Source organism: Carex rostrata, chromosome 19 (assembly GCF_964058835.1).
Source record: "Carex rostrata chromosome 19, lpCarRost1.2, whole genome shotgun sequence".
In the NCBI taxonomy this organism is placed as follows: Eukaryota; Viridiplantae; Streptophyta; class Magnoliopsida; order Poales; family Cyperaceae; genus Carex; species Carex rostrata.
The window spans coordinates 2,896,571-2,921,941 of record NC_135936.1 but is presented as its reverse complement, the minus strand read 5'-3'; the positions used below and the strand labels follow the sequence as shown (position 1 = coordinate 2,921,941).

Here is a 25,371-nt window from a genome sequence, read left to right as displayed (position 1 = left end):
ATATTATTTCCTTTCAAAGCACCGGGACCAGCCATTTTTTCATTGATTTTGATATCATAATCCGGCGCGAATTTTGGCAAGTGGGTTTAGTTACTACCAACTGTTTTGTGGTACAGGTGGCTAGTTCAACAAGTACTAGAAGCTATGTTCACACTTTGTTTTTTGAGTGAGTCTATGGTACTATGCATATTACGATTTGGCACCGTGTTATGGCTCTATATTTGAGTTTTCAAATCCTAACGGTCAATACGAACCGTTCATCTTGTTCTCCATATTAATATGTGTTTGGAGACCAAATTTTACATTTTTTGAAATTTTTTTACTATTTTTTGAAATTTATTGAAAATCACTGTTTTTGGATGGTCCAGAATTTTCAGATCAAGTGATTTTCTAAATATCTAAAAAAATAGTAAAAATTGGTTTCCAAACACATATTAATATGGAGAATAAGATGAACGGTTCGGATCGACCGTTAGGATTTGAAAACTCGAATATAGAGCCATAGCACGGTGCCAAATCGTAATATGCATAGTACCATAGACTCACTCTAGTTTTTTTGCTTGAAGCAGCTACTGTGTGATAAAAATGATACACAATATTGAGCTGAGTATAGAGCTCTGCTGTAATTGACAGTTTCTCGAAATTTTTTGGTTGAAATAAGAGGTTGACATACGAACCAAGTACTTGATCCATTCCAACTGTAATAGGCAATCCCTAATACTGTAATACACCTATGCTTAGTAATGAGAAGAAAACAAACTTCGAAAGATAAAATCGTAAAGATAGAGCAATACCAATTCCAATTCCGGAGTCTGTCCATGAACTTTTTTTTCAGGATATATTATCGTTAATAACAAACTCTAGTTTAAAATATATTTCTTAACAAATGATGGAAATCTACATTTGCACTACTCAAAAACGTTCAAAATAGCTCAGAATGCAAATCATTTTCCATGCAAATGTAATTGACAGATCCTAAATGATACCTATAATGATTGTTACATAGATTTACTGTTAATATAATCCATCATGTTGTAATACATAAATGTGCTCTTTCGTAATGAAACGAATATTGACAAGTATAAAGATTTATATATTACCCAGTTTGTATCCATATATACACCTATATATATTCCTTCCGAAAATCAAAGACAAAAAAAATGTTGCAAAAATTGGCATATGTGAATTTAAAGTATAATATAATCCAGCGAGTAACGAACCATAAAAATCCAGTCCTGAATGGGATATTCAGGATACAAGATCCTCAGTGATAGAATGTTCTTTTAACAAAGATTGCACAATGATTGAATCCAAACGTATTACAAGCAAATTTTACAAACAAAGGTTTTATTTGTGGTGGCAACCAACTCGAAACACTAAATTAGAAGGTCATTTTAACACATTCTTCTTTCACCTCTGCAAAGAGAATTGAGTTTGCATACCTCTCTCCGCCACTTGGAAGCACCATCACAATCATCTTTCCTTTGTTCTCCTCCTTGGCAGCCAACTAAACAAAAGAAAGAAAAAAAATATCAACAAAACTGGAAAATACAAATGAATTAAAAAATTTAATTACTTCTGGCAGGAGTTATATTAAATAAGTACATGGTGGAACCAAGTAGTCCTGTAATTTTATTTGAAAATTAATTAGTTTGCATCCTTCTATTATGAGAAGTTAAAATAAATTTCCTATTCTTTCCACAGACCATATGTGGCATCAGTGAGGCCTATGCTGACAAATGTGCATGTAAAAAAAAAATGAGAAGTAAAAATAGAACACCATGGGTTTATAAGATAATACAAGATACCTTTAAAGAGGCAGCAAGAGCAGCTCCAGAAGAAATGCCACCAAGAACACCTTCTTCCACAGCAAGTCTCCTAGCATTTGCCATGGCTTCCTCAGACGACACTGTGACTACCTCATCTATTACTGACGTGTCTAGATTTTCAGGAATTAATCCTGGCCCCACTCCTTGTATTTTGTGTGGGCCCGGCTCACCCCCTGAAATGCCACGTGGAAAGCATCATTTTGCAGTATTTACATTTTCGCCTTTTGTTCATTCAGAAGTTGATATATCTTTTAATTTAATTATTCTCTATTTGAGTTTTCTGAGAGGAAAAAGTGGTGCCAAGATAATCACCCCAAAAGTCAAAAGCAGACGGATTTGAATATAATAGCTATAGAATAGCTATAGAATACTGGTGTATTGGATCAAAAAAAGGAAAATTGTATCAGTTTTAGCGATACTTCGGCAGCAAACAAAATTGTAAGATATTTTCTTTTTATTAGGCAATCACACTTTAGCTTATTATAAAATGACAAAATATAAAATATCCCCTCTAAAAGGACAATTACCATGCCTTTTCTTTCAAACAGAGAAATATCATGTCCACAGGCTTTAGAAAACACAGAGGATATTCTATGTATCCCTTATTTCTTTCAAAAAGAACATAATACTCCATCACTGTGTAATTCTATCGTAAATAGGAAGCAGCAAGAGCAAATTTAAATATTCCTTACAATATTAGCAGGGGAAAGGTATAACCGACAATTCCCATGATTTTAGGGGATATTAAATAATGATATTGGCTATGGTAAGTTGTGAAGTAAGAGCCCTTTCTTACCTCATTTCCATATTTTCGATTTTGATGCGAACCGCTCAACATTATCTCCATATGAAAATGTCACCGGAGACCAAATTTTAGAATTTTTATTCTTTAATTATTATTTTTATAGTTAGAAAATCTTTGTTTTTAGAAGATTCTAGGCCTAGAAAAACAATGATTTTCTACCTATGTAAAAAATAGTAAAAAATTCTAAAAAATGAAAAATTTGGTATCCGAGGACATTTTCATAATTGAGCGGTTCCAATCAACTGTTTAGACTTTGAAATTCAAAAATATGGATGCGAGGTAAGAAATGGCTCATACTTCCCACTCACCATAAGCCCATCTCTTAAATAATTATTTTTATAAAACAGGATTAATAAAATTGTTTTTTTTATTATTTTGGAAGGCCTAATTAATATTAACCTTATATTTTACATTAGGTGTCCCAACAGCTCACATAATTTCTACTTAATACATATCATTGTCAACAAAGAAAAAGAATTACCTGAAATAACAGGGCTTTCAGCAGGCTCAACACAAACTATTTTGATATTAGGATTTTTAGTCTTGAGATACTTGCCCACCCCAGTTACTGTGCCTCCTGACCCTGATGCTGCCACAAAAATGTCTATTTTGCCTGCCGTGTCTTCCCATATCTCCGGTCCTGATAGTTCACATTGTTACAAGCTTATTTACAAATAACTTCCATATTTACAAGTACTGAATACTAGAACCCATCCTTTTTTTTTCTCTCTTTCTAAGAAGTGTGCAAAAAAGCACCTCACATTTTGACTAGGTTTTCTATTGAGCACATAACATTTCTTATATTTAACTTGGTATTTTTCCCTCATTCAGTAAGATTTTTTTATTTTTATATGACCAAACCAAGCTAAAGAAACCGACCCAATTTAGATGTTCACATCAAAGTTTATATAAGACACTTATGAAGATGCCAATTTTTTTAATATTAACTGGAAGGATAATGGGAGTTCATAATTCTGAATTAGTTGGGTCTTATTTGCGAACAACAAAAAAAAACGAATATTCATTTCCAATGGCAACGGCAAAAGAGTTGGGTAATCTTTGGTAATGCAAAAATTTGGAGCATTTTTGCAGAAAAAAAAAAAAGTCCATCATTGACAAAAGAAAGCCACTAAAGTATATTGCAGAAAGACTTGCAAATACCTTTGGTAAAGCATATTGTAGAAAAACTTTCAGCACAAACATTTTAGAAAGAAAAAACATAGTGAAAAATAAAAATTTCAGGGTTCCTAAGAGTACCTGTCCATCTGAAATGTGCATCTGGGTTTGCCGGGTTGGTAAACTGATCAAGTACATGAACATTTGGTATTTGCTTCTTCAATTCCTCTGTCCTCTCCATTAATCCGTCAATTCCTTTCATAGGATCTAGAATACAAAAAATTCTGGTCATGGTGGGTACTTCATTAAATCAGCACTAATCCATCATATCATTTCCTGCATTCCAGTACAAGTTATGGCCAGTATTACTATTATCCATATGCACCAGTACAGGTCATTTGTTGTCTCAGCAATGGCCAGACTATCCTGTCAGATTGGACTAGATTTTCTCACTACTTTTGGGCCTAAAATATAAAGTTGAACCAGCAGGAAATAGAAACAACAACAAAGTTGTATAAATCCTAGAATAAAATTTATGAACTTTGGCTACTTTGGTACAGACTATATCTAACTAGTGCTGTACTGAAATCTGATAGGCTGAACAAACTATGGCAGTAATGTACCAATCATGAATAAATTTTCATCAGTTGTTTATTAGTGTTTGATTTATACCAGTTAATTGCACCTCAGCACCAAGCCATCGCAATAGAATCTGTTTATCGAGTGAGTATTGAGCTGGCATTACCGCAATAAACCGATAGCCCTTTTGTATGGCCACAAGAATAATCCCTATTCCAAGATTACCACTTGTGGGCTCCACCAATGTCGTCACACCAGGTTTAATTAGACCCTTCTCCTCAGCATCCTCTATCATTCTACACGAGCACAAATATTTATACAAATACGTCAATAGTCACACGAATGCCACCCTGCAGAATAATAAATATTATGTATACTCCAACAAAAATAGATCATTTGCTCTTTTAAGCATCGGAAACACCACTAATGCCCATCATCAACTAGATTTCTCAATATAAGAAAAAGAACCTACCTAAACATCATCAGAGAAGAGATAAAACATGAACTGAGGTTACTGTCAAAACAGTATGAAGTTAATGGGGATTTTAGTACCATGCATAACTTGTTTTGAAGAAATAAAGGTTAAATTCAGACAGTTTGCACAGATTAACATGGAAAAAGTCCCTAAACATAAAGCACTACTTTGCAAATTATCCTTTCTATCTCATAAAAAATTAAAAGAAGACATATTTTTTGGCAAAAAAACCTGAGAGCACTTCGATCTTTAACAGAAGAAAGAGGTTGGTAGAACTCTAACTTTGCAACCAGTCTCGCATCCAATCCATCTTTCTGTGTTATTTTCTTCAACTCTACCAATGGTGTCCATCCTATAAGCTGAACAGAAATAAGCAGAAAAAATGCCTATTAAAAACCTAAAACGATAGTTTCCAAAAGTGCTACCTATATTCATCTTTAGCTCTTTTTTTTTGCCCAAAATTCTTCTAATGAACAAGCATAAAACTAGAAGCCTTTTTGTGCTTCACCTATTTTCATCCAAATTAAAAAACAATGTTTTTATTGGTACCAGCACCAAACGAGTCATTAGCACACTGGTATCATGATGTTTAGCAAGTTCACAACAGCTAGAACAAAATACTAGCTAAAACTAGTTCATAGTTGATCCTCCAAAGATGCATGTTGACACTTGACACTATTAATGATGCAAATAATTTGCGATCATTTCAATACATTTTACTTGTTAGATGCTTGGTCTCTAATAATATTCTCATGATCTCTCTAACAAAATAGAACTCTATATCCCATAAAGGATACAGTACAACCGAGCAGTGGATCTGTTTCAATTCCCCGTGATTTGAGAGGCTCAAATTATAAAACTATGAGTATTTATTCCAGAATCCAGATAGCATTTCCGGGCACGGGTCCCATTAAATCTCAATTAGTAAAACTGTAAAAGTGTATTCATTCAATTAAATTTACAGACAAGCACCTTAATTTTTCATTTTTTTTTTTTTTTGGGGGTTGGTGGGAGGGGTTTTGCAAAGAAGCAAAATAAAAGGCGAAAGGGAAATAGATCCAATAGTGTTAAACCTCGCTCATATTAGAGGCGATGTGCTCTCCAGTAGAAGCGAGTAGTGAAGGTACCCCTCTTCTCCCATCCTCCATCTTTCTCAGTCTCTCTCTGTCTCTCTCTCCTCCTCGGCACCTGATAAGTGGAACTTGTTCACAGAAGTTTACTGCATCTATCTATTGGGAGATCTGTACATATAAAATACTAGAAGACGAGTTGCGGGTTGACCCATCTCTCTCGGCTTTCGCCTCTCGTTTATGTGGCTTTTTTTGTTAAAACCAAAAAAAAAAGGTCAGAGGATTCCGCTTATCAGGATGCGCGCAAACTCGGTCTTTCGAGTTTCGATAAGAATCGAGTTTTATATATTTGTTTTTATGACGTCAACGCAAATTCATCAGAATTATTTTTTCAAATTTTTAATCGGAGGTAGGGGTGTCAATGATAATCTTTTAGTCACCTAAGGGTTTTTCTCAAAAAAAAAAAAAAAATGATAATCTTTTAGCCGTTTATCTGACCCGTACCGTATTTCACAAGACAAGTATGGATAAAATTTTTTTTTCGTTGGCTTATTGGGTATGGATATGGATAAGAATTTTTTTCCATTAGCTAAACGGATAAGGATACAAATAAAAGCTATTTCGTACCCATTATAATTATATAAAATATAATAATATGATAATCTTTGAGCAATAATTAGTGAGTACTTTTATTATTTAGTGTATTGTTTTTGTTGTAAGAAAAATATTAAACATATTATTTTTATTTGTATGTTTTGTTCTTTAATTAAATAATTAAATTTGTCGGAAGATATATTTTTGTTTTTCAATTCTCTTGTTTTATAAAAAATACAATTTTGTTGAAATTAATTGCATATTTATTTTTATTTTTTATCAGTAATATTATTGCATATGTAAAAAATAAACGACTTTTGATGTTCTATTTGTAAAATATAATAAAACTAATTATTATAGTAGTATTATTCGTTATTCACCCGCTACCGTTTCGTTATCCGATAATTTTAACGGACAAGGATAGGGTAGGGTAAAATCAAATTTTAATGGGTAAGAGTAGAATATGGGTAAGACTATTTTTAGTGGATATGAGTATGAATATGCTTCTACTCGTACCCATTAACACCCCTAATCGGAGGCGTTAACCGAGTAATCGACTAACGGTAAAGGAAATACTTTTTTAGCCTTCGTTACATATTTTGAAACAAACACCCGGATTAGCACTATCAGAAATTGTATCATTGTCTGAGCAAGAAATTTCGAATTTATCGATTATTGTCATCACTGTCTATGTAAGAAATTTCGAATCTACTGATTATTAACTTTGTCATCATCTCGATTTTGCATAAAAATTTGTGATATTTCGTTCCATTCCAATAGAGGGAGAATTCAAAGTAGATTTGATATCTATCGAACCTATTTTAATTCAATGGTCTTAATCATTGTTCAATATGTATTAAAATGTATCATTATCTGAACAAAAAAATTCGAATCTACCGATTGTTGATTTTGTCATCATCTCAATTTTGCATGAAAATTTGTGATATTTCATTCCATTCCAATCAGTGTTCTAAATAGCGCGCTGTAGCGGCGTTATAGCATTTTTAGATCCTAAACGCTAAGCTATGGCATAATAATGCGCATAGCGTGTAGCGCAAATAGCGCCCGCTATGCAACATTTGTTTTTTTTTTCAATTTATATGAGCTTTAAATAAAGACTCAAATTGGATTTTAACCGTAATTTTTTTTTTCAATTGACGTACTAAGTTTTATATTAAACTATTAAATATTTAATGAGAGATCCATCAAACGAAATCAAAATAAGTAAGTTACAACGCGCTATGTAACATCAGCTTTTTTTTTTCAATTTATATGGGTTTTAAATAAAGACTTAGATTGAATATATTAAGATATTTCTTGAAGTAACAAAATGATACTTACTATACATTAGTTTGAATATTTTGAATATATTAAGATAGTTAATTATGCCATGATGTCTAGGTTATTTTGAAATTTAAATAGAAAAAAGATAGATTATGTCATGATGCTGAATATATTTTGAATATAAAAAGATTGATAGTTTATGATATTAGAATTATTATGGATATTTTGAGTCGCAATTTGGACTCTGTATTGATTCAATATGAATATTATAATTTTTTAATTAATTTGATATTATTTATTGTTCTATGAGATATAGATAATGTTGATATTTAGTACAAATATATGATATAATTTGTATAAAATAAGAAAACGTTATGTAGCATAGCTTTCGCTATAGGTTTTTTTGTAGGTTTCCCGCTATGACGCGATAAACGCTATTTAGAACCTTGATTCCAATAGAAGAGGGAGAATTTAGAGTAAATCCAATGTCCATCAAACTTATTTTAATTCAATAGTCTTAATCAAGGTTCTAAATAGCGTTTATCGCGTCATAGCGGGGAGCTTCCAAAAAAAGCTACAGCGAATAGCGACGCTATAGCGAAAGCTATCCCAAATAGCGTTTTTTTTATTTTTATAAAAATTATATTATATATTTGTACTAAATATCAACATTATTTAGTCTCATAGAACAATAAATAATATCAAATTGATTAAAAAATTATAATATTCATATTGAACCAATACAAAGTCCAAATTGCGACTCAAAATATCTATAGTAATACTAATATCATAAACTATCGATCTTTTTCTATTTAAAATATCTTCAACATCATAACATAATTTATTTTTTTTCTATTTAAATTTCAAAATAACCTAGAAATTGAAAAAAAAAAAAAAATCATACTTCTAGTAAAAAAAACAGATGATCCTTGAAGAAATTCTTGTTAGTCCCTAAAATTTCCATAATTTAGCAATTATTTATTTGATTTATCATCAGTTAAAAAAAACCAAGAGCAAAATGAAAAAATTATTATAGCGGACCTGAATTTGATATAATGTAATATTCATCAAAATTAAACAATATCTTCACCATTTATTTATTTTAAAGCTCATATAAATTGAAAAAAAAAAAAAAACAGCAAATGTTACATAGCGGGCGCTATTTGCGCTATACGCTATGCGCTATAGCGGACCGCTATTACCGCTATAGCGTCCATAGCTCAAATAGCTCGTTATTATGCATAGCTTAGCGTTTAGGGTCCAAAAACGCTATAGCGCGCTATTTAGAACACTGGTCTTAATCATTATTCAATATGTATTAAAATGTGTGCATTTTATTTAAAATTTCGTGCGTGTCTATTTTAATTTCCGTACGCACATATTTTAAAATAGATCAGACAGTGTTAGACCTCATTAAACCTAAAAAAAAAAAAATCAGATACCCATCATATCTACTCCATTCTCGAAGAGAGATCTACTGCCGCTGCCTCCATTTAATATCAAGTGCAATTAAATATCAACAGTCACAAATAAAATCTACAGTCATAATTAATGCCTCATTGTTCCTGTCTCTCTATTACTCGTGTTAGCCCTCAATTTAAATAAAAAGTTCTTTCTCAGAAAAAAAAAAAAAAGATTTTCGTTTTAATAAAGTAAGCAAAATAAAAGGTGGATGGAGACCTTCAGTTCCTTAAATTTGGATCACCTCAAGCAACTCAAATTTTGAGTTTGAATCCGGACCGCTTGGTTATAAATCTGACCAATTCAGCCAGTGGCGGAGCCACATAAAATGGTAGCAAATTCGTACATAATTGGCTTGATGATGAATCCAAAATGAAGTATTAATTTTTAGTATAATATAAAATTAAATATAATAGTTTGCCACCAGCCGATCCTTGTGGCTCCATCCATATTATTTTATATTTAATTGCTTTTGAAAAGAGAACTGATAAAATAGAGGGTTGCAAGTGGTAACATGTTCCATTTCTTTCTATTCGTCACCTTCAAAAAGAGAAAATTTTAGTTTCAGACAAACTGAGCGAACTCAAAGGAAAGGCACGCGGACTTTTCACAGTGTGTCCAAGGTAGGGTGCACAAAAAATTCGAGATTCGATTCGAGTTCGATTTGAAAAAGTTTGGACATAATGTATTTTTTTAAGAAGGCTTGAAGCTGGACATAATGCTTAAGCAAGGTAGAACTATGAACAAGTTTAAAAACATGAGTAAAAGAAAAATTAAGAAAGTGGTATTTTATAAGCTTTATAAAGAAAACTACTTTTTTGATTTAATTTTCTGAAATTTCTCGGTATGTGGACTTTATTTTTCAAAAACGAAAAATTAAGATTTATTTTGTAAAAAATACAAATTAAATTTCTAACAGACAATAATCTATCTAATAACATAAAATATAAATTATATTTGTTTTCACAAGTCCAACAGTTGTATTTATAAACAAAACAGATATACTGGCAGAAAATTGCTTAGGAAGCAGGTAGGACCATAACATGGTCTGTAAATACTCATCCCCATGCACCATTCAGAACATGACCCGTTTCGTCCATGTTTTCCGACCCACCAACGCCCAAACATGGATAATTATGAGTCAGATCTTGTCAGTTTTAGATCCGATTTGACCTGTTTACGAACCGTATTGATTCATTCTCTATGCAGAAGATCGAGATACATTCTTATAATCGAAAATGTTATTTCTGTTGGATTTATTGCCAACCTCGTTGGATTTAATGCCAACATTGAGCATATATGTAATCTAATTATGCATTGTTTACTGTCATATATGGTTGTCAATTAAAGTGATCAAATAAAGAAATAGACAATCAATATATTCATTAGGATGTGGTTCACAAATGTGTAGAACAATTTAGGCAAAAATCAAATTATTGATGGACTGATTCTGAGATTTGCAATTAAGGAAACAGATTTTTCAGCAGCTGCACGGATTTTGATGCGACTGCACGGTTTTTGATGCAATAGCACAAAATACCTTTTTTAAGTTGGCATAAGGCCAGAAAATCTGTTTAGGGTTAGGGTTTGGCAATGTGCCAACTCCTCCTCTCTATAAATAGGTTGGTCCCCAAAGCACAAGGATATACGAAAAGTTGCAGAATTTTCTAGCCGTCATCTAGTCAATTCTGTAGCCTTCTCTACTTCTCCCCATTAAAGAATAGAGAGGTGAGATCATTAAGAAATTGTGAACACGATCTCACAAGGGCAGTCTTGTAGCTTTGGAAGGCTTTATCCTACCACTAAGGAGGCCGCCGACGCTTCAACCTCTACATCGGCACGAAGTTTTTCTTGCCGCCGTCTTACAAGTTCATCAACCGCTTTTGAGAGAAGCTTTGCATAAATACGCTAATGGAGTCAAGTATTGTGTCTGCTCCCTAAGAATTGATGAATTTTGCATGATGGCCATTTTGGCATAGGTAGATCAATAGTGGCATATAGAATTGAATTGTTTATGTGTAACAATAAGGTTCCAACAAGTGGTATCAGAGCCACTCCTATGCCAATTTGGATTATTTGTTTATAATTGATCTAGAGAATAAGCAATTGATTGTTGATTTTTCAATTGCTTTGAAATTGTTTATTTCTACGCTATTCTCTATTTTAAAATGGGTAAAATAAGAATTTGAAATTAGCCCTCTCTGTTTCTACTGTGGAGATTACTACAATAATCAAGCAAATGTTTGACCTGATCATCCGAACAAATCATTTAATTTGATTAAACAATTCGGATATTTTGGATCCATTTCATTCGGCTTATATATGTGATCAATATTTTTTTACCCAAAATGAATTATATATATGATTAATCCATTTGATTCGGCTTATATAATTCAACTTTTCCAAAATGAATTATGGTTAATATTTTATTACCAAACTAAGTATTCCGCTGCTATTATGTTAAGCCATTTTTTTTAAGTATTCCGCTGCTATTTTGGTAAAGCCAAATTTTGGAAACGGTAAATTATTGTAAAGCAATTAATTTTTTTTCCTTTTGCGTTAGTTTGATTGCACATTTAGATTATATAATTAGGGTATAAATTATTGTTCTTTTAAAGGCAAAGGGATATGTAATTTGGATTTGAATTAATTGATTCCTAATTGTACCCAAAGGTATCTCTTTTGATGAGGTTAATTCAAATGCATTTTATGAAGGAAGTTAAGGTGCAATTAATGGATATAATCATTATCGGCCCAAAGGAAGGTAATGGTTATAAAAATTATTTGTGCAAGTGAGTAATAATAAAGTATAGTGATGATCAAAAATTTTACACATATGTCAACATTGTCGGCCCAAAGGAAGGCATGTTGTTCGGTATGTTCTAGGTTATCAATACTTTATTATTGCGCCAAAGTATCATAAGAAATTGACCCGTTACCCAAAGGTAGCCGCTTAATGGAAAACGATACTTTGGTTTTATGATGATATTAAGACTCATAAAATATTTGGTGATTTATTGAGATAAGTTACGATACTATGAATGTAACAATGTCGAGGAAAGTTCTGTCTAGGCAAGTCGGAATTCGAAGTGTATCCTTAGGGATCCCTGACTTACCTGGGAACTTACCTGGTTGTGAAATTCGTGTGTATAGTAACAAAAGGGAAAATCATCTCATATATTTTGAGCAAGTTGGGCCTTTATTTGAATGTAATTTATAAATTCAGATTTTTTATTTGTGTTGTTCTTTGCGATTTTTCAGTTAGCATTGTTAAAGGCCTAAACAATATTTTTATGTTGAATAGAACCAACTTCAAATTTTGACATGAGAACATAGTAATAGTTCTCAGTGTCATCGATCTGGACCGTGCGTTTAGAGAAACTTGTCTCACTATTACGGATACAAGTACTTCTGATCAAAAGAAGGAAAAGGAAAAGTGAAACAGGTCTAATCGCATGTGTCTTATGATAATGAAGAGGTTCATGAAGAAGCATTAATGAGCACTCAAGGGGTTATAAATTTTATAATCCTACATAACACAATGTATTTGAGAAAAAAAAATGCAAAAATTTTGGAGGATGTTGAGTTTGTGGGGGGTGAGAAAATAATTGATTTCGAATCGGAATATACAAATATTCCATTAGGTATTGCGAGTTTTGTGGATATAGATCCGAGTTTTACTCAAAACACCTCTACGGACGAAATAATTATTGAAACTCAAACTCAACAAGATGAAACAACATAAAATAAAAATCCAAAGACGAGTGCAGGCCACTCAAGGTTGCATGAAGTTTTGGAAGATGTTGTTGTACGCCAGATTGTTTCAGACAATGCTGGAAATCCTCAAGAAAATTTAGAAGTGCCAATAAAAAAAAATAGGGTAAATTTCGCTGGAGGTCACTAAACTTTGTTATTTGTCACGAATTGGTCACTCAACTTTGATTTGTCCCTTTTGAGTCACTCAACTTTGTTATTTGTCCCAATCAAGTCACTCAATGTTTTCCATCCAAATTTTTAACGGAATATTCCTATTCCGTCCAAAAAATTAACGGAATATACCCATTCCTTCCAAAATTTTAACGGAATTAGCATATTCCATCCAAAAAACTAACGGAATTAGCATATTCCGTTAAAAATTTGGATGGAAAACGTTGAGTGACTTGATTGGGACAAATAACAAAGTTGAGTGACTCAAAAGGGACAAATCAAAGTTGAGTGACCAATTTGTGACAAATAACAAAGTTTAGTGACCTCCAGCGAAATTTACCCAAAAAAATATAATCATTAATTGACAATGACATTAGGAAATTACTCCATTACCTAAAGATGTGAAACTCATTAGTAATGAGGAGTAATATAAAGCTCGTCTTGTCTCCAAAGATTTAAGATATTTTATATTTGATTTTATTTAATGAATGCAAGCATTAACCGGCCCAAAGAAAGGTTAATAATTGTTAAAATTATGTGCACATAGAGTATAGTGATGATTATTATGTTTACATATAATCAATATTGTCAGCCCAAAGGAAGACATATTGATTGATATGTTATTTGAATCATCAAACTCTATTTTTGGAAGTCTCTTTCAAGATCATATTGGCATTGGTTATGCATTTTAATTTAGAGATTTAGTAGATGGATATTAAGACATCGTTTCTAAATGGTGACATTAATGAAATAATCTATATGGTGCAACTAGAAACCTATGTGTCAAGAGACGCAAAGTCTATAGTGTGAAAACTTAAGAAATCCATCTATGAACTAAAGAAAGTGTCTCAACAATGGTATTACAAAATCATAGTGAGATTATGTCGTTTGGTTTTGAGATAAATTTATTGAATGATTTTGTATACTTTAAGTTCTGTGAGAGTGAGTTTGTATTTCTGGTTTTATATGTGGATATCATATTGCTTGCCGATAACGATATAAATATTTTGCAATAAACTAAAAACTTTATGATAAAGAATTTAGAGTTGGAAGGTTTTAGTGATGCATCATTTAGCCTAGGGATTGAAATACGAAGGGATAAAATCCAAAAGTATTCTAAGTTTATCCCAAGGTTATCCTTAAGTATGACAAGCAAAACAATAAACCAGAAAATAAATCTCAATAGAGAATAGAGACAAATCTAGTCTCAACAAGTGCCCCAAGTATTATTCAGTTAATGAAACAACGCTAAAATAAAGTAAAATAAAGGAAAGAGTACAGAATGGTGAATTGAAAATAGAACATGTAGGAACAGACTCTATGTTAGAATCAGTGTTGTAAAATGCGGTTTATGCGGCCGTATATACGGACGCATATGCGGTTGCGACCTTCGACCGCATAAAATCCACTTATGCGGATTTTAGTTAACGGATTCAAAAAAATCAAAATCCATTACCGCAACTAAAAAAATATGAAGAACTCCGAATCCCGAACCCATTAACTGAGTCCCGGATCCGTCCGTTAATTTGTCCAGTGCCTCCTCAGTTCTTTTATAAGCCCTCCAGCGCATTGAAACTTTTATTTTGATACTGTGGGACTATTCGCCTAAGTGCTAACCGGATGGGTGTGAGTTGTGGCTAAATTGGGCTGAGCGCTGGGGTAAATGAACTCTCAAATGGGCTGGATGCTTGGAAAATGAGAGACACCACTAGGTACGTACAAATGCGCTGGGCTAAATTGATTTCATGCAGTGAGCTTCTTTAATATTGAGGCTCTAAATGTCAACCTGAATAGGTGGCTGACCTGATTTCATGCAGGGAACTTCTCCAACTTTTATATGATTGGAGACATTTTTTATTTTTATTTTTTTTCCTAACTTATATATTTTAAGATATTAATTTTTTTATATTTATGGAGACACCACTATGTACAAAATCCGCATATATAAGTCCGCATTAAAATCCGCATATGCGGCCGCATACCGTATATGCGGTATGCAGTGGCATTCCGCATACCGCATGAAAACCGCATTTTACAACACTGGTTAGAATATCTTCTTACTAAGAGATTGACACCGGCTAAGTTTGAAGAGCATGTTGCTCATATGGGTGTAATCTCTATTAAGAATATTCAGTTTTAGTGGGAGTTTGTTATTTGAAATTTAATGTTCTATTTTTCATTGTAATTTTGGATATATAACTCGTGACATGTAACAAGTGTTATATATATTATGAAGTTTTGACATTCTGTTTCTCATTTATGTTTGAATATTCAGTTAATTTATGAAATTCAGTTTCAAGACTTAAGTGGGAGACCAAGTTAGAAATAGGCATGTGAAGATCACAATTACATGTAATTTCTATGCTACACATCCACATCATGATTCATGTCATTCAGCTGTATTAGTAATGTGATTATTGAGGGTTTAGTTGCGAATAAATGCGACGAATGCCGCTTTAGTCATTTACTAGTATAATTGATGGACCGAATTGGTTTGAGAATATATAAGGAAGACAGTAAAGAAATGTGCGCACATAAGGAACACAATGCATAATTAAAAAGTCATGACATATTGCTCAAGTGGGAGACTGTTGGATTTATTGCCAACCTCGTTGGATTTAATGCCAACATTGAGCATATATGTAATCTAATTATGCATTGTTTACTGTCATATATGGTTGTCAATTAAAGTGATCAAATAAAGAAATAGACAATCAATATATTCATTAGGATGTGGTTCACAAATGTGTAGAACAATTTAGGCAAAAATCAAATCATTGATGGACTGATTCTGAGATTTGCAATTAAGGAAACAGATTTTTCAGCAGCTGCACGGATTTTGATGCGACTGCACGGTTTTTGATGCAATAGCACAAAATACCTTTTTTAAGTTGGCATAAGGCCAGAAAATCTGTTTAGGGTTAGGGTTTGGCAATGTGCCAACTCCTCCTCTCTATAAATAGGTTGGTCCCCAAAGCACAAGGATATACGAAAAGTTGCAGAATTTTCTAGCCGTCATCTAGTCAATTCTGTAGCCTTCTCTACTTCTCCCCATTAAAGAATAGAGAGGTGAGATCATTAAGAAATTGTGAACACGATCTCACAAGGGCAGTCTTGTAGCTTTGGAAGGCTTTATCCTACCACTAAGGAGGCCGCCGACGCTTCAACCTCTACATCGGCACGAAGTTTTTCTTGCCGCCGTCTTACAAGTTCATCAACCGCTTTTGAGAGAAGCTTTGCATAAATACGCTAATGGAGTCAAGTATTGTGTCTGCTCCCTAAGAATTGATGAATTTTGCATGATGACCATTTTGGCATAGGTCGATCAATAGTGGCATATAGAATTGAATTGTTTATATGTAACAATAATGTTCCAACAATTTCAACATTTTTATTATATTTTAAACCAACAAGTTGAAATCGTGTCTGAAGATTCCTGCATAGTTTTTCTAACTATTTTGTTTAGATAAAGATGTTCAACATTTTTATTATATTTTAAACCAACAAGTTGAAATCGTGTCTGAAGATTCCTGCATAGTTTTTCTAACTATTTTGTTTAGATAAAGATGTGTGACAAACTCTTCACATTTAACATTAAATATTTATAGAGAATCTTCGAATTTAATTCTGTGACGGACATTACCTTTAATAACTAGAGTAAATATATTTTTTTAAATTTTCATCAAGTGAGCAATAGAGAGGAAATGAATTAAGTTTGGAGTTAAATTTGATTGTAAATTAAACTTTTAACAAGTTGCTTGGGATTACAGTGGCACCGAATTAAACATAATGATAAATATTGGAATGGAACAAAATAACATGGAACCAAAAATTCAAAATGAAACGTAATTTTACAATGACATTCGATGACAATCTTCAATTAAAAAAAAAAAATCATCGGATCATGTGAAAAATTAATATAACACGTTTTTATAGTAGTTGCATGTTTCTTGAGACTATCTTTTTTTTGAAGGTTGGATAAAAAAAATTATGTACAAAGTATTCACAATATTATTTACACAAAGAAAGATAAAAAAAGGCTAAACGGAAAAAAAAAAGAGCTCGCTCAATTTTTCAAATTGTAGATAAAACCACCAGTTGTGTTACGTATGCACCTACTTGGCTTATACCCTTACTCCTTCGCCCTTCTTTAAATATTACACAACCACTGCATGGTAATAATGGATGTTTCATTAATTAAAATATCCACTAGTTTACTCTTGTCCGAAAAGAATCTTCTATTCCTTTCTTTCCAGATTGCCTATGCTCCTGCCGCCCAGACTACTCATTGATGTCTCCTCATTCGACCAGAAAGATGCTGTAAGTCTGGCCACATGTTGCGAACCTCCCGGACATCTCCCATCCTGATATTAAATTGTGCACACAGCCCTCTCCAGAACCTTAAAGCAAAGCTGCAGTCCCATAGACGACGGTCTCTTGTTTCTTGAGACTATCATAAGAATTGTTCATGAATGTATGGCGTTCTTTAAAGGACTTTTTCCTCAAGTGGGATTTCTCTTTCTTGTTTTCCGATTGAATTTTTGTGGATATTAATTAATTGGGTGGCTTGATTTTCAATTTATAAAAAAAAAAGAAAAAGAGACGAAAGATCAAAGACAAAACAAATGAGGTGTAAAAATTGACATATGTAAATTTAAAGGTACAACATAATCCTGGGAGTATCGAGTTATAAAATCCAGGCCTGAATTAAAAATACAAAGATCCTCAGTGATATAATGTTCTTTTAACAAAGGTGGCGCAATGACTGAAGCCAACCATATTACAAACAAAATTTTACAAACTAGGGTTTAATTTGTGACGGTAACAAACTAGCAATACTAAATTAGAAGGTCATTTTAGCACATTCTTCTTTCACCTCTGCAAAGAGAATTGAGTTTGTGTACCTCTCTCCGCCACTTGGAAGCATCATCACAATCATCTTTCCTTTGTTCTCCTCCTTAGCAGCCAACTAAATAAAAGAAAGAAAAAAGGTCTATAAAAAAACTAGAAAATACAAAGGAATGCTAGGTTTTGATTTTCATATGCTTTTCAGGTGTTGGATTGAAATCTTTAATTACTTCCGACAGGAGTTATATTAAATTAGTATATGGTGGAACTAAGAAGTCCCGAAATTTTATTTGGAACTTAATTACTAATTAGTTTGTATCCTTATATTGTGAAATGTTAAAATAAATTTCCTATCCATAATTCGTCTTTGGTCTAGTGTTAAAAATAATGATCGCCGTGTGAAATATTGCATAATCAAAATCTGTGTGGAAAGTCGCAGATTTGAAATCCGAATGAAAATTTCTTGTAAATATTAAAATAATTGAATAGCTTACTCCCAACTTTACTCAAATAAATATAAAAATAAATTTCCTATTCTTTGCAGACCACATGTTTCATCCTTTGTCCTATGCTGACAAATGCACATATAAGAAAGAATGATCATGAAGAGTCAAAATATAACACCATGGGCTTATAAGATAATCTGTTACCTTTAGAGAGGCGGAAAGAGCAGCTCCAGAAGAAATGCCGGCAAGAACACCTTCTTCCACGGCAAGTCTCTTAGCATTCTCCATGGCTTCCTCAGACGACACTGTCAAAACCTCGTCAATTACTGATGTGTCTAGATTTTCGGGAATTATTCCTGGCCCTAATCCTTGTATGATGTGAGGGCCTGGCTCACCCCCTGCAATGCCACATCAAGAGCTTCATTTTGACAGTATTCATATTTTCACCTTCTATTCATATTTTTATATGGAAATCATGTTGTACAATTAAGATCGACTTTTTGCAGGGACGGATCTATGTGTAGCCCAGGGGTGCTTAGTCACCCCATGATTTCAAAAATTTTACTCCTTATATTTGAAATTTAATTGATTTTTTATTTTTCTTAAAGTTTTTATATAGCTCAGCCTCCTTCATAAATTATTGCATGTGTGCTTGTAGAATGTAGCCTAGTGGTTAGAATTTTAGTTTGTTATTGCAGAGACTTGGGATCAAATTCCAACCGTGCATTATGCATTTTAAATTTTAGTCCCCCCTCTAAATTTTCTTCCGCCCTTGACTATTTGGACCTTTAAAATGAATATACGGATTCATAGCACGAACCGATGTGCGCTTAGCATAGTACCTTAGCCTCACTCATTAAAAAATTATTATTATACAAGGTTATACAGGATGTTTTTTTTATTAATTTTATAAGGCCTAACTAATATTAACCTTCTATTTAGATTAGGTGTTCCAACAGCCCACATAATTTGTACTAAAAAAAAAAAGAAAAAGAAATTACCTGAAATAACGGGGCTTTCAGCAGGCTCAACACAAACTACTTTGATATTAGGATTTTTAATCTTGATATACTTGCCAACCCCACTTACAGTGCCTCCTGACCCTGATCCTGCCACAAAAATGTCTATTTTGCCTGCCGTGTCTTCCCATATCTCTGGCCCTGACAGTTTACATTGTTATAAGGTTATTTTAAAAATTAACTTCCAATATTTAAGAATACTGAATACTAGAACCCATCATTTTCTGATGTTTGCTTTTTTTTTTCCTTTTAAAAAAGATGCAAAAAGCACCTAACTTTTAGACTTGGTTTTCTATTGAGCACATAACATTTTTTTTAAAGGTTAGTTGACTAGTAGCCTAATGACTAATTGATTGATAAAATAAAATATTTACAAAGGAGCACATAAGATGCCTTATCTTTTCCTATATGTTATGTGCTCAGTAAGATGCCTTATCGGTCTTGTAAGAACTCAGCCAAATTGTCAGTTGGCTAGTAGCCCACTGACAAATTGATTGATAAAATAAAATATTTACAAATATGTACAAAGGTTAGTCCGGTTTTTTTGAACTTAGTATTTTTCCATCATTAACTCCGCCTGTGTAGTTTCTACACAACCTGTCCCAAGCCAAGAAAAAAGAGGAGGGTTCGTGATAGACTTGGCGAGCCAGCGATAAAAAAACAGCCTCTTTATGGAAATAAAACCCTCACAAATTGGGCAGGAGTAGTACTAGGATGGGTGATCTCCTGGAAAGTCTCTGTGTTGCTGATTCCGGTTGAGTTTTATTTCTAGCCTACCCCAACTTGTTTGAGAATAAAGGCTTTGAAGAAGAAGAAATATTTTGCCATCATTCAGTATTTAGTAAGGTCATTTTCTTTTCCTATGACCAAACCCAGCCAAAAGACCGGACCAATTTAGATGCTCACATTGAAGTTTATATCAAATACAATACTTACTAAGATGCCTTATCAGTCTTGTAAGAACTCTTTTTAGTAATATAGTGGGCTTCTGCCTTTTTTTAACTTATTGATGCCAGATTTTTAAATTATAACTAGAAGGATAATGGAAGTTCATAATTTGTTTGCTCAACTAGTCAAGTCTTATTTGCAAACAACAACAACAACAACAAATGTTTGCTTCCGGCCAAAATGTTGGGTAAACTTTGGACCATTTTTGCAAAAAAGAAAAAGAAAAAAAAAAAAAAGGTCCTTCGTCATTGCCAAAAGAAAGCCACTAAATTATATTGCATAAAGACTTGAAAATACCTTTGGTAAAGCATATTGCAGAAAGATCTTTCAGAACAAATTTCTCAGAAGGAAAAAAAAAAAACATAGTTGAAAACAAATATTTCAGGGTTTCTAAGAGTACCTGTCCATCTGAAATTTGCTTCTGAGTTTGCCGGGTTGTTGAACTGATTGAGTACGTGAACATTTGGTCCTTGCTTCTTCAATTTCTCTGTCCTTTCAATTAATCCATCCACTCCTTTCATAGGATCTACAAGAGAAAAATCTGGTCATGGTGGGTACTTATGTTAAATCAGCACTAATCCATCATTTCAGGAGTATTCCAGGTTCAAGTTATGGCCAGTACCACTGTTATCCATCCGCACCAGTACAATCGTTTGTTGTCTCAGCACTGGCCTTCATATCCTGTCAGATCGTACTAGATTTTCTCACTACTTTTGGGCCTAAAAAGTAAAGTTGAACCAACAGGAAATAGAAATAACAACAAAGTTATATAAATCCTAGAATAAAAAATTATGAATACTCACTACTTTGGGGGTACATACTGCATCTAACCAGTGTTGTACCAAAATCTGAAACTGTAGGCTGAACAGATTGTGGCAGTAATGTACCAATCATGAATAAATTTTCAACTGTTGCTTATTAGTGTTTGATTTATATTTTATACCAGTTAATTGCACCTCAGCACCTAGCCATCGCATCAGAATCTGTTTATCAAGTGAGTATTGAGCTGGCATTACCGCAATAAACCGATAGCCCTTTTGTATGGCCACAAGAATAATCCCTAGTCCAAGATTACCACCTGTGGGCTCCACCAATGTCGTTACACCAGGTTTAATTAGACCCTTCTCCTCAGCATCCTCTATCATTCTAAACAATCAATATTAAATATTATTTATACTCCAAGAAAATGAGAATCATTTTGCCCTTCTAAAGCATCAGAAACATCAGTAATATCCATCACTAACTAGTTTTCTCAAAATAAGAAAAAGAACCAACTTAAACATCAGCTGAGACGGGATAAAAACATGGACGGTATGCACAAATAAACATGATAAAGGTCCTAAACATAAAACATTACGTCATTGCAAATTAATATTTTTGTCTCGTTAAAAATTAGAAAATATAATTAATTGCAAAAGAACCTGAGAGCGCTTCGATCTTTAACAGAAGAAAGAGGTTGGTAGAACTCTAACTTTGCAACCAGTCTCACATCCAATCCATCTTTCTGTGCTATTTTCTTCAACTCTACCAATGGTGTCCATCCTATAAGCTGAACACAAATAATTAAGTAAAAACCATGCCTATTAAAACTGTATATACATCTTCAGCTTGTTTTTTTTGCCCCCAAGCTCCTCAAATGAATTAACAAGCACACAGATAGGAGCCTTTTGTGCTTCACCAAAAAATCGTATGAAATTTGTGGTCGCAGAACTTGCCTTTAATGATTAAACCTCAAGGTGCTACTTTTACCCGATTACCTGGATCCAATCCGGAACCGAACCGGATCCGATTAATTTGGATAGGGTATGGTTTAAAAAATATAACATGTTAAATTATGGGTACAATTACAAAATTAATAATTTAATATTTGATCCGGATCCGAACCGGAACCGATACTGTAATGGGTAGGATATGAGTTTCATTTAATTATCCGACTCATAACTGAACCCGACCCGATACTCGTATAAATACCCGATAAAACATATATTAATAACTATTAATATATAAAAATACAACTTTACATATTAATTTTTGCATAAATTATGGTGAGCCCAGTACTTTTTCAAAACTTAAATGTGAGAAAATATAATGCAATGAATTTTTCAATCACATATTCGTTATACTTATACACACAGATAGATGTCAAATTTATTCATTTCGTAATGGCCGCATTAATTTTTTAAATAAAATTTATTGCTATGAATGCATCCTTCAATATTTGCCTTAATATCCTCTACATAATAATGAAAATTTATTGTTCTCATTGATATGTCCTTTCTACAAATTATTAGTGTTTTATTCATAAATTTTTTGAACTATAAAAAAGGAAATCGTCATCTCTAATATTTTACTTTCTAAAAATTATATCTCTTCTTTAACTATAGAGTTATTATTTTTATTGTATTATGTAGCATGATATATTTTATTATTCATGAACAAGATCATTAGTATAATTTTTATTTTGCAGTAGTTTTTTATTTATATTATAATGATTTATGATATGAGATGTTTAAAAAATTATTATATTTAAATGTAAATGATTTTTCAAATGCTTTGGAGTTATGACATATACTCACTCCGAATCTGGAACCGTCTCGTATCCGAACCGGACCCGATAATCTATAAACAAGTTATGGGTATCTATCTACCCGGAACCGAAAGATTGGACCCGAAATATCTTCAAGTAGATAGGTATCCAGATCCGGACCCAATCCGATTTTAAACAAATAAGTATATGGATCAAAATTCGGACCCGAACACTTTTAGGGTACAGGTCCAAATATAATAGTATCCGGACCCGACCCGACCCGATAGCACCTCTATTAAACCTTGCTTTTAATATTCTCATGATCTTCTTTCAGAATAGAACTCAACCTCCCATAAAGGATACAGTACAACCAAGCAGTGGATCTGTTCCACACTTCCACTTCTCCATAATTTGAGAGGCACAAATTATAACTAGAGTATTTAGTCTCCAATCCAGATAGCATTTCCGGCCACGAGTCCCAGACTCCCAGTAAATCTCAATTAGTAAAAGTGCATTGATTCAATTAAATTTACAGACAAGAAGCACGGTACACGGGGAAGAAAACGTAAAAAATACCTTTTGTTTTGGTGGTGTGTTAGGGGTGCAAACGGGTTAGATATTATCCGACCGTATCCGATTCTGTATTCGAAAATTTAATACAGATATCTGATATCTGAATATTCGTGCAGATACGGATACGGATATGATTTTGAATTTTAACTATCCGTATCCGAATAGTAGATATATATTATATAGTTTAATATATATTATGAAAAAAATTATGTTATTCACTATTATAAAAAACGGATATCTGTATCTGTATCCGGTTAATATCCAATCCGTATCCGTCTAATATCCGATCCGTATCTGTATCTGGAAAATAAAAACAGATACGGATATAGTTTTACCACTATCCGATCCGTATCCGATCCGTTTGCACCCTAGGTGTGTGCGCGTTAGTGGAACAAAATAAAAAGCGAAAGGGAAAGAGAAGAAATTGTGTTTAACCTCGCTTATATTAGAGGCAATGTGCTCTCCATTAGAAGCGAGCAGTGAAGGCACCCCTCTTCTCCCATCCTCCATCTTTCTCTGTCTTCGTCTCTCTCTCTATCCTCCTTGGCACCTGATAAGTGGAGCTTGTTCACAGAAGAGGGGTGTTAAAGAAACAAAATTCAAGTCGCCGAAAAATCCTTGCGAATTGGATTTATCCAAAAAAAATAAAAAGCAAAAAGAAAGTCGCAGGAAAATCTTGCCGACATTTTTGTTTTTACTCATTTTTTTAAATATTTTAATAAAAATATTCAGATTTCAGTCAAAATTTAAAAAATATTCAAACCGTAGAAAAAATCTACGATCCTGAATTTTAATTCGGAACCGCGGAATAAATACACGATCCGGAATTTAAATTCGGAACCATAAAAAAAATTCACGGTTCGAAATTTAAATTCGGAACTGTAAAAAAATTCTACGGTTCAAAATTGTTAAATTCGCAACCGTGAAAAAAATTCACAGTCCGAAATTTAAATTCGGAACTCGCGATTGGCAGTGAGAAGACGGGACCACATGTCGGCTTAATAATGCTACCCATACTTTAATTCAACTTTTTTATTTGATTCAACTTAATTCGCATCTTTGTTGCTGAGGTAAAGAGGCGGGCCCCACCTACTTCACATTTGAGTAAATGAAAGGCAGATAGTGCCATGCCGCCATGCATGGTTTCATTCATCATTTTTTTCCTTTGAGTCATCTCCATTTCAAACATAAATGGATACCTCAATTTCCCATTTTATTTAATCTTTAAACAGTTCGGGCCTATATATTTAGGTGAGCTGTGGTTTCTGTTATATCCCGAAATTTTAAAACATAATTAATTTGCTAAATTAAAAAATTTGGTTAATTAAACGATCTTTCAGATTTTAGTATGATTAATTTTAAAGTGAAACTAAAATTTCGAGATATAATTGAACTATGAATTTAATGTGTACTAAGTTAAGAATTTGAATCTAAAATATAAATTCTATAAATTAATGGTAATTATTCGAGTAGTTCGTGAATTTAAAAATTCGTCTCAAGTTCTGTTGAACCATTTACAAAAGAAATATATATAATTGAATTCCATAATTTATTTATTTATACGAATAACTTCTTATAATTATACTCTTATTTAGAATTCAATTATTTATTTATTCATACAAATCAAATTTTAATTTCTTTTCTAAATGGTTCAACATAACTTGTAATGAATTTTTAAATTGATGAACTACTCGAATAATTACCATTAATTTATAGAATTTATATTTTAGATTCAAATTCTTAACTTAGTACACATTAAATTCATAGTTCGATTATATCTCGAAATTTTAGTTTCACTTTAAAATTAATCAGACAAAAATATGAAAGGTTGTTTAATTAACCAAAATTTTTAATTTAGCAAATTAATTAT

The 25,371-nt window shown here is 32.7% G+C and overlaps 2 protein-coding genes across 3 annotated transcripts; both read right to left on the bottom strand.

Annotated features, from left to right (window-relative positions):
* Positions 1-1,077: 1,077 nt before the first annotated feature.
* Positions 1,078-6,057, bottom strand: LOC144571385 (cysteine synthase-like). Its single transcript, XM_078320659.1, has 7 exons — positions 5,878-6,057; positions 5,036-5,163; positions 4,423-4,625; positions 3,892-4,017; positions 3,116-3,274; positions 1,809-2,002; positions 1,078-1,507 (listed from the first exon to the last, which is right to left on the bottom strand). Exons 1-7 carry the CDS (start codon positions 5,950-5,952, stop codon positions 1,382-1,384), a joined length of 1,011 nt encoding a protein of 336 aa, XP_078176785.1. The 5' UTR covers positions 5,953-6,057; the 3' UTR covers positions 1,078-1,381.
* An 11,713-nt stretch (positions 6,058-17,770) lies between these two features.
* Positions 17,771-24,083, bottom strand: LOC144571386 (cysteine synthase-like). Of its 2 annotated transcripts, none has more exons than XM_078320660.1 (7): positions 23,937-24,083; positions 21,823-21,950; positions 21,345-21,547; positions 20,802-20,927; positions 19,436-19,594; positions 18,639-18,832; positions 17,771-18,109 (listed from the first exon to the last, which is right to left on the bottom strand). In XM_078320660.1, exons 1-7 carry the CDS (start codon positions 24,009-24,011, stop codon positions 17,984-17,986), a joined length of 1,011 nt encoding a protein of 336 aa, XP_078176786.1. In that variant the 5' UTR covers positions 24,012-24,083; the 3' UTR covers positions 17,771-17,983. The 2 variants fall into 2 exon arrangements, with proteins under 2 accessions (XP_078176786.1, XP_078176787.1); XM_078320661.1 differs by having other exon boundaries at positions 18,639-18,739.
* Between the last annotated feature and the right edge of the window lie 1,288 nt (positions 24,084-25,371).